This window comes from Protomyctophum parallelum, assembly GCF_964188405.1.
Source record: "Protomyctophum parallelum genome assembly, chromosome: 23".
NCBI lineage: Eukaryota > Metazoa > Chordata > Actinopteri > Myctophiformes > Myctophidae > Protomyctophum > Protomyctophum parallelum.
This window is the reverse complement of record NC_139715.1, coordinates 11,436,332-11,446,723: the sequence shown is the minus strand read 5'-3', so window position 1 is coordinate 11,446,723 and position 10,392 is coordinate 11,436,332. Positions and strand designations below refer to the sequence as shown.

Sequence of the window (10,392 nt, the reverse complement as noted above, 5' to 3'; positions counted from 1 at the left end):
TAAGATTAGCATATTTACGTACCACAATATGACATAAGAATATTTATAAAATGAACTGTGTAATTTATGGGTGCCGTGGATGAAAAAAATAGTTTTTATATTACTGTAAGACGTTTAAATTTGTACATTGATATGAACGTGCCTGGAAAAAGTGCTGCATTTTTAATTTCCAATGAGTTTTAGCTATATTGACAAAATGTTTCCAGGTGCATTCTTGTTTGACAGTGTAAACAGACACTAGAAAATGAAGCAATTTGGGGGGAAATGGAGGTTTAAATAATGTAAACTATGTGTCGACACAATGACAAATGGTCCTTCCAATGGTTTACCAACCAACAAATTATTATTTGAACAGTTTGCTCTCCATATTAGAAATAGCTACATTTGCATGAACATTTGAACAGTTTGCTCTCCATATTAGAAATATAGCTACATTTGCACGTTACATCCTTTATCAGGTGTTATCAATAACCCTAATGAAGGTTGCATTACATAGCCCATATAATATTATATATCAGACAGACAGACACACTGTCACAACACAGTAGGCTAAATGCTATAGGCTACCTGTGTGCATGCATCGTCCATTCGTCCTCCTCTTCCACAACACACACAACTGACCACTTCATCTTCATGACTTCATCAACGGATTCAACGCTACTACTTCATTCTTCTGTACCACTCTTTATTATTATTATTTGAGCACAGGAGCCATGCTGTAGTGTAAATACACATCCTGACAACAGGAGAGATTCATGTGGCCCGCGCATAAGGTAAAGGTAAACCCCAGAAACAGAGTCGGCAGACGCTGATTAGTGATGATAAATAAAAGCAAAAAAGTCACTCACACAAGTTCTAAAATGAGTAAAATAGGCCCATTTTCTTGTATTCCTCAAGTTGAGGAATTAAAAAAATAACGTTTTTACATGAATAACGCCCCCCCCCCCCTTGCAGAATTATAACTGCCACTTTCGTCAAACGTGTGCGAGGGTCCTGGGCTATCCCTGGTCGGCTGGTCCAGCAGAGCTAACTAGGGCCCATCCCTCCTTTTATTGCGCCCTGGTCCATCCATGATGAGTGTAGTTTTAACTTCCCTACCTGCTGAATGCTGCTCTGCTGCTAGTGGTGAACTCTCCTCTCCTCTTCCTTCATGGGTTGGGTTACGTATATCGACCTACTTTTCTTTTGATTAGAGTTTTCGATATGTTGTTGTCTAATTTAGTTTGGATAACATCGCGAAGCGGGCTCTCTGTCTTTGCTTGACTGCTAGAGGAAAGTTAGCAAATGTGACCAAATCTTGGGCAGTGAGTGGGCACTTGCTGCCACCTAGTGGCGATATGGGCAACAAGCAGCTGGCTTTCATGGAACTTCAACTGTAGGCTACATTATACTTTCCCCATTTTCAACAGTTTTTATTACATTTTGACACTTGCTTTGGTAATGTAAACGAATGCTTTCTCATGCCAATAAAGCCAATTTGAATTTCATTGCAAATTGGAATTACTGGTAGACACAAACCATACATTCATTTTGACTCCTTCATTTTATGATTTAAGACTCCTTATGTTATTATTTAAAGCTTTTTCATTTCATGATTTAAGACTCCTTATTTTATTATTTAAGACTTCCTTCATTTCATGATTTAAACCTCTGCCCGGCTCACACAAAGGAATATAATATAGATTTTACAAGACATAACACATTAGGCTACTCGTTCAGTATGAATAATAAATGTACAATGTACCAAATGCTTGCTGAATCATGATGGGTCGTATCCCAGGGCAAATTAAAAATATTTTATGCAGAATGTATTTCGTTATGATTCTTAGTCCCCAAAATCATGTCAACTCTGCATTGAAACTGGCCAGATGTATGGAAAACCTGGATGACAGGAAGCCACGATGGAGAGCTCATCTGAGGACGACCTAGAGAGTAGAATATTGATCTAGCAGTAGCAGCTGCCATTGTTGTTGTCAGCTTATATTCATTATATTGTGACAATATATACATACAACAAAATACATACATAAATGGATGCACCTGGGACGTATCCTCAGTGATGTATCCCAAGGTCATCAGGGTTTCGGGTCTCGCAACATCATACCCCTCACTCAGGTGACCCAGCCGGGAGTGATCAAGTCCCGACTTACGTCCCAGTAGCTACCCTCGATAAGTCCCATTAGGGAAAAAACCAGGGCCACACAATCCGTTCCTCCTGAACTACTCTGCCGGGACTGGGAGGTACCATTCTGGCACATGGAAGGACTAGGCTCTGTGGTTTGACACCTGTCGGGGCCCCTCCTACGTCTCACCAGGTCCACTCCTGCTCTCACCAGGTCAGGCCCTGTGCGTTGCACCAGACTCCCAGCACCAGGCACTTTATTCAGGAATGGTGGATTCTCAAGCCGCAACGGTTCCGCAGGCTCCACCTTGCCCTTGGTGGTGCCGCAGGCTCCGCTTGAGGCTTGCATGGCCCTCCTAAAGGCCTCACCGTGGGTTTGTTGGGCTTCTTCCTCACGGAAGACTCAGGCTGGGGCGCTAACCCATACTGCTCCCGGGTGCCGTCTAATTTCCGGCTGCCACCCGTCTCTCCGGTGGTCACCAGACTATTCCTGGTTGTCATTGTCACTTAGTCTATTCCTATGAGTCACTATAAATAGAATATATAGTATGGCGATGGCAAACTTTTAAAACAGGACACCACTTACGAGTGCAAAAACACCTTTAAGTACCAGTTGTGTCAGTAGTCTTGCATTACAATATTTAATATAAACATTACAAGAACTGAACCACCCTTTTCCTCAAACTATATAAATTGGAAGAGAAATGTTTCTCATTGTTCAAAAAGGAAATATTTAACTTACTATACATTTGATTTGAGTATCAGACAAAATATAATACCCATTCTGTTCCGTAAGCCAGCGTTTTACTTTTTGTAAAAAAAAAGAAATCTGTTCCTGGCCTCCATTCTCGAAACTAGGTCAAGTAATCCAATCAGACATTTTCCACAATATGAAAGTTTTATTTATTTCACCACCAGTGCGGCAGAACAGACTTGTGACAATATTACTGTAGGATACCCATTTAAAAACAGATAAAAGACTAAACATCATGTGAGCTTGTTTGCCAAGATGCTGTATTACTTGAGCCTAAAAATATATATATTTACAGTACATAGTTAGAGAACTTGTCAGGTGAGGTAGCAAATGATGGCAAATGTGGTTTTACATAACCAGATAAACCATTATCGAACCCTTGACCTTAGCTTTGCTAGATTAACTATTTTCAGGAGCAGCCCCTTGTGTTTTCTTTCAAGACATTCAGTTCTTGTAAAAGCCCTTCTCACCCAAACCCTGTGTTTTGTGCAAAAAAATATCTTTTCAAACCTCACAAAAATAAAAGTGATTCGCCCGACACTTGGGCAGGTAGCAAACATTCATCACAGAACCGTGGACAACTTCCCGAACGCACAGCGCTTCCTCCCGGAGCTTCCTCCCAGAGCGGCCAGTGAGATTTCTTCCTCATCTCTGGAGGGGTGTGTCCTTCCTAGTCCTCAGGGAAATGACCACAGATTACCTGGAAAAAACAGAATCCACCATTGAGAATAGTTATCCAAAGAGAACTTGGATCAGAATCCACTGGTTGAGAATAGTTGTACAAAGATAACTCGGATCATAATCCACTGGTGAGAATAGTAATTATTACTGGTAATGATGATTTTTGGTGGCATTTTCTTAAAGGTATATTCAGTGATTTCACTCAAAAAACCTTAGGTTTCGTTTTTGGCTGTGGGACCCAGCCTTTCGTCCAATCAGGATAGAGAGTCAAAAACGAAACCTAAGGTTTTTTGACCCCCAGGGGTTAACTGGGGACAGGGAGGAACTCCTTATATGGTCAGCACACTCTATAGTAGGGAGGATTATCACAACAAAACAAAAAAATAAGTGATATTTGAATGAAGTGAAATCACTGAATATACCTTTAAAGCCTAGAGAGGATGTGCTCTGGTCAATGTGGTCCTTAACACCTTTTGTAATGGTCAGGAAACGGAAGTGGAGGTGGTCCAAACAGCTGACAGAATAACCATTATTTTGGTCAGCTGTTGCTTCGCAACAATTACATTATAGAAAAAGAACTCACAGGAAACCCCTGGCAGATGGCACCCATTTCATGGCAAATGCCGAGTGTCAGCTCCACAGACCAAGGTGTGTTGCTAAACACACTTCAGCAGCGTGTCACCGCCACAAAAGACAGAGGCGTGTTGCTAAAAACACCTCAGCAGCAAATTCTTTGGCAAAGCACACCTGGCATTTGTTCGTCTCTTGCACCATGTGGTGCGTTTGTTTTGTAGTAGTAGTTAGATGCGCATTCAAGAGAGAGAGAAAGAAATTCCATAAATAAAATAGTAAGAAGTAGTGAAAATAAATGATCTACAAGCTTGTAGTCTAGCCAGACAACTATTCCACAATCTCCGAATGCTATATAGAGTCTGGACCTATAGCCCCCCATGAGCTGAGTAACGGAAGCTGCCATTTCCGTTCACGAAAATATATTTTTTATTTCCTTTTCTGCTAAGCAACAAGCTATATATGCTTAGATGTTTTCCATTTATATTAGGATAAATGTGCGCGACTGTAAAGACGAAACGGAAGTGGCGAGGAGGCTCCAGTTCCGCTTTATCGCGTACTCATGAGACCTCTTCCGTTGGCACAGACCATATGATGGAGCGTTTGGAAATCGCGGAGGCAACAGTCTGGTAACGCCAGACTAACAAGCTTGGAACGCAGCGTGAAGCGAGGCGTTGTGTGTGTAGATCTGCTTTTTTCACTAGTTTGGTTCCCAGGGAGACATAACATTTTCTCTTTTGGGTCACGGGCAACCACTGCTGCTGGAGAAACCTTTTCATGACATACAACTTGCAAGTGTCCCAAGTTCAAAAGGCCGGTGGCTTTGACAATTGTCCACTAAACCCAAACGCACTTCCTCCGCTTCCTCACCTCCTTCACTCCTCTCCTCTCTCCTCCTCGTCGTCAGTCGTCCTTCTTGTTCGCAAGCTCGTCAAAGAGCGTTTGGGTCTGCTCTGCCAGTAGCTTCTTCTCGCGCTCCTTCTCGTCCCGTTCTTTCTTCAAGGCCGCCTCTATCTTCCTGCCCTGGTAGATCTTCACGCCGGCGAACCCCAGACACAGAATCAGTGTCTTCAGGGCCAGGATGTAGAGGAGCAGCGGGACGTTGTCCAGGGCCTGAAGACACACACACACACTGCATTATATACATATAGAGTACACTACACTTTAGGGTCATCCTAGGCTACAGCCGTTTCCTCAGCGATAGGAAGGACCTGTGGTCCGACCGCCCATAACTACATACTGTAGTTAATGGAACAACATTACTCAGATATATTAATAATAATAATTCGAGATAATGATTGTGCACTGACACACCTGTTGACTACTTGCTTAGGTCAGTCTTATGCAGAATTTGGAGCGAAGCATTATGTTCGCTGCAGAGAACACTCCAGAAGCTCACATACCACTGGCACTAACAGGGGAATGTTATGTCCCCATGATCTGTCCAGTAGAGTCTCCTTTTCTAGAAGAATCCATGACAGCTGCTGATATGGTAGAGTGAAGTGTGTGTGTGTGTGTGTGTGTGTGTGTGTGTGTGTGTGTGTGTGTGTGTGGAGGGGGTCTTTCAGTCACAGAGGCTTGTGTTCACGTCACTCACATTGTACTTTTATCTACCCACTAAAGACCCCAAAGTTAAATGCAACAACAATTATATCTCTGATAAGTTGCATTTTGTATTGTGTACGTTCCTCTCTTCCTCTTAAATCTCCATTAAGAAACCCAGGCGTAACCTTTGAAGCATTCACTTTCACAGTCAACACCATCGGAATTGGTTTGATACAAATAATCATGACAGTTGAATGAATGGCATTGGTAGTCTTAAATATATAGATTAGTAGTTATCGAGGTGGGGGACAGTCACAAAATTAGGAAGTTTAACTATTTCAGCAGCGAAAATGTAAACCCAATAAGAGAATAACTATTCAGATTAAAGGTTTCTCTCTCTCTCCGAGAGATAACAACTAAAAAAACCTTCTTATAATATTTTCAAATGAGGGTCGGCAGCCTTAAATATTTACTTAATTTCTGGGTCCTTGACACTGTCTTGACAGACGTGAAAATGTTCTTTCGGAACACCACTGATGATGCTGTGCATTTAGCTCTGTTCCATAGCTCTAATGCCGTTGGCCAAGCTATGGACCAGAGCTACTGTGCATTATAAAACAGTCCGACAACAACAAAGGTGAGACAGAGATCTGTTCAACTTCAAATGTTACATTTAGCAGCAAACGCGTAACATTGGTTTGATTACAAGTCAATTCTGCCTGCGTAGAGAGGCCTTCAACTTCAGTGTGCCAACTTCACAAACCTCGAGAGCAGAGCCAGAGAAGTGTAGTATATGCTACAAGACCTAGAAGTAAAAGTAACTAATACTTAAATAAAATAAACACGCATGCTTTCAACAGTCAATCCATATAGAATCCAGCCATTATTTACCAAATAGTTCATCATGGTTGCGAATTTTGCGATGTATGGTTCTGTAGCAGAGCAGCAGCTGGTTCTGTAGCAGTCAGAGCAGCAGCTGATAGATAACACTACACTGACCAAGGCCAGGAAAGCTTTGAAAGAAGGCGGGACCTAGCAGAATGGACCAATAGCGGTGCGCGTTCACAGAGGCTACGAACTACTTTCTCCATTTATTTATTTACTATAGTAGTATTCATTTGTCACTGAATTAGTTACATTAAAAACCTTCATTCACTGTCTGGTGGCTGGTTTGATTGCTGTTGGGATGTTGCTTGTTTTACGAGGTCAAAACACACTAAGTGTGCTGTTCTCTACCAGAGGCGTAGTGGTGGCAACCGCTGGTATAAATCTCTAAGGCTGACAAAAGCCCTGAGTTCACCATCAACTCACAGCCCATACGTGTGTATGACCTACATGAGTCATACAACTACCTAGGGCATAGATTTAATATCGCAGGGGAATGGAAAGAACAGGTTGAATACATAACATCTGAGTTTACAGCTAGGCTGAACCTGATTGACACTTCACCACTACCACTGCTGATGAAGTTGGAGGCTATTAGGCAGGTTGCCCTGACTAGAGTACAACACCTCTTCTCCAACGTTCATCTAGCATGTAAAACACTTAGTGATTTAAATGATAATGTAGTTCACTTTGTGAGGAAGTGGTTCGGGCTTCACACCCACACCACCAGAGAGATTATTGCCGAACGTGGAGTGGATATATAACGCCACAAGGCTGGCTCACTTGATAAACATGCTAAACAGTGATGACACGACTGTCAGGGAACTTGCTAGATCTTCTCTGTTTCTAGAGGCGTAAAGTGCCACTGGCAGCAGAGGGCCCAACCTTAAAATGGACTCACATGCTACTGGGTTTGGGGTGTCGTCAGATTGGCCTGACCTCAATGACCTCTGTGTGAGAACTGGAGTATCTCTGTGCTGGGTTCGACCTGACTCTGAATCTGTAGCAGTTTCTGAGGACATTATTACCAACGGTTTGATCTCAGTAAGGAGTACTGTAATTGATACGGAACACCATATATCACCAGTCAATGTACGGAGGTACCTTATAATGTTACAACAGCAAAAACAACAACAACACTGGACTGGTTTAAAACTACAGGGGAAGCTAGCTTGCCTTCCCGATGCAGACCACACCATATCATACGATATTTAAAAATGATGCAGTTGATGAGGATATAGTCACCTTTACAGTCAAAGCCAGATTACAGGTCCTTCCAACCAGACTCAATCTCTCTCTGTGGTACCCTAACACGTTTCCTCCTCATTGTCTGCACCATGACCACACTCCAGTTACAGAAACACTGTCACATATTCTTAATGGTTGCTATGTATATAAGGGAATGTACAGGCACGACAGAATTGTTGACCTATTAGCTAAGGACATAAATTCATATGTTTCATCATCTGCCAAAATGTATAAGCACTCACGTGTTTCAACTGCCATGTTCATGCACAATAATGAAAATGATGCCTTTTCAGATGTCACAGCTAATACACCAGATCTTGTTGTTGTTGATGAGGACAGTAGAGAAGTGACCATTTTGGAAGTGGCATGTACATTTGACCAGTCTGGAAGAGGCATTCCTTACCAAGGTGCGTAAGTACCAGCGTCTTAAGGATGCTATAATACAGCTTGGCTACAAATGTAAACTACTTTTGTTCATATTTGGAAGCCTCAGTAATGTCCATAAATCAGTCGTGAGGGGCCTGCAGATTGCAGACATGCCCAAGCCGAGAGCTAAGGCATCGGCAAAATTCTGTTCAGTGTCTGCAATAATTGGCAGTCGCCATATATGGAGAAGGCGATGCTTTCTGTACCCGGGCCGTGATCTGTATCCTGAAGCACTTGTTGTAGAGTTTCTTTCAAGCTTGCGCATCCACTATTGTTTGTGTTCAAGAAATTCCTTGTAAAATGTGAATGCAAATAAAATGTGTGTGTGTGTGTGTGTGTGTGTGTGTGTGGAGGGGGGTCATTCAGTCACAGAGGCTTGTGTTCACGTCACTCACATTGTACTTTTATCTACCCACTAAAGACCCCAAAGTTAAATGCAACAACAATTATATCTCTGATAAGTTGCATTTTGTATTGTGTACGTTCCTCTCTTCCTCTTAAGTCTCCATTAAGAAACCCAGGCGTAACCTTTGAAGCATTCACTTTCACAGTCAACACCATAGGAATTGGTTTGATACAAATAATCATGACAGTTGAATGAATGGCATTGCATTGGTAGTCTTAAATATATAGATTAGTAGTTATCGAGGTCGGGGACAGTGACAAAATTAGGAAGTTTAACTATTCCAGCAGCGAAAATGTGAACCCAATAAGAGAAGGTATAAGAATAACTATTCAAATTATAGGTTTCTCTCTCTCAAGCAAAACGTAACATTGGTTTGATTATAAGTAAATTCTGTGTGCGTAGAGAGGCCTTCAACTTCAACTGTGTGCCAACTTCACGAACCTCGATAGAAGAGCCAGAGAAGTGTAGTATAATGCTACAACCGAAGCATGCACTGCAGTGAGACAAGACCTAGAAGTAAAAGTAACTAAATACCTAAATAAAATAAACACGCATGCTTACAAAAGTCAATCCATATAGAATCCAGCCATTATTTACCTTATAGTTCATCATGGTTGCGAATTTTGCGATGTAAGGACGTTCTTTCTATGGTTCTGAAGCAGAGCAGCAGCTGGTTCTGTAGCAGAGCAGCAGCTGATAGACACACTATAGTAGACTAGTACACTGACCAAGGCTAGGAAAGAATCATGTGAACATGCTTTGAAAGAAGGCGGCACTTAACAGAATGGACCAATAGCGGTGCGCGTTCACAGAGGCTACGAACTACTTTCTCTATTTATTTATTTACTATAGTAGTATTTATTAATTTGTCACTGAACCATTTACATTAAAAACCTTCATGCACTGTCTGGTGGCTGGTTTGATTGCTGTTGGGATGTTGCTTGTTGCTTGGGTCAGTAAATTATTTTAAACTAATTTGGGGGAGGGGCTGATATGCTAATACGTGCATGCAATGCATGATGGGTGCAGGATTCTAATTAAAAAAACCGTATACTAGTCAAAAAATGTAGCATACTTCTTCCAAACGTCAACCAACTGTTATGTTACAACGATGTCGACTATTGAAATTAAAATCGTAGTAGCATTTATGTTGTAGTAACCAACTAACCATCAGTTCTACTGCTACGTCTGTGAATGACTTTCTCCAGACTGGCATGTACAACTCATACTTACCTGGCAGGGGAGACACCATGATCATGAAGGTGGTTCACCTAGGTTGAGGCTTGGCCATTGCACTCCGGTCGAGCTGATATACTTACGAATTCCCCAAATGTGGGAATCTCGACTGCATAATTTGTGGTAGTGGGGGACTGCGTTCGCGCTCTCCCCTGATAAACTGTTAAACGGAAAACCCAAAACTGTATTCCCATATCTCGCCGTCAAACCCTGGTACAACATGTGTTGTGTCGGTGGCCAATCTAAATACAATATCAATCTGGTGGTCCTCGATATGAAAATATTTGATCAATCATAACTCTATGGTTAGGTTATGAGCCTGTATTTTATTCTCGCAGTTTTTTTCTGTTTTCTACTTTAACTGTCACCAAGTTGGTTTTCCATTCACGTGTAGAAATGGAGCGGAGCATTACAGTATGTCCTCTGCAGAGAACACTCCAGAAGCTCACAGACCACAGACGAATGTTATGTCCCCATGTCCTGTCCAGTGGAGTCTCCTTTTCTAGAAGAATCCATGAC

The 10,392-nt window shown here is 42.0% G+C and overlaps 1 protein-coding gene across 2 annotated transcripts; it reads right to left on the bottom strand.

Moving 5' to 3' along the window:
* Positions 1 to 2,939: 2,939 nt before the first annotated feature.
* smim11 (small integral membrane protein 11) lies at positions 2,940 to 9,354 on the bottom strand. Of its 2 annotated transcripts, none has more exons than XM_083758643.1 (3): positions 9,235 to 9,354; positions 4,998 to 5,240; positions 2,940 to 3,576 (listed from the first exon to the last, which is right to left on the bottom strand). In XM_083758643.1, exons 1-2 carry the CDS (start codon positions 9,247 to 9,249, stop codon positions 5,031 to 5,033), a joined length of 225 nt encoding a protein of 74 aa, XP_083614769.1. In that variant the 5' UTR covers positions 9,250 to 9,354; the 3' UTR covers positions 2,940 to 3,576; positions 4,998 to 5,030. The 2 variants fall into 2 exon arrangements, with proteins under 2 accessions (XP_083614769.1, XP_083614770.1); XM_083758644.1 differs by lacking the exon at positions 9,235 to 9,354 and adding an exon at positions 6,564 to 6,678.
* Between the last annotated feature and the right edge of the window lie 1,038 nt (positions 9,355 to 10,392).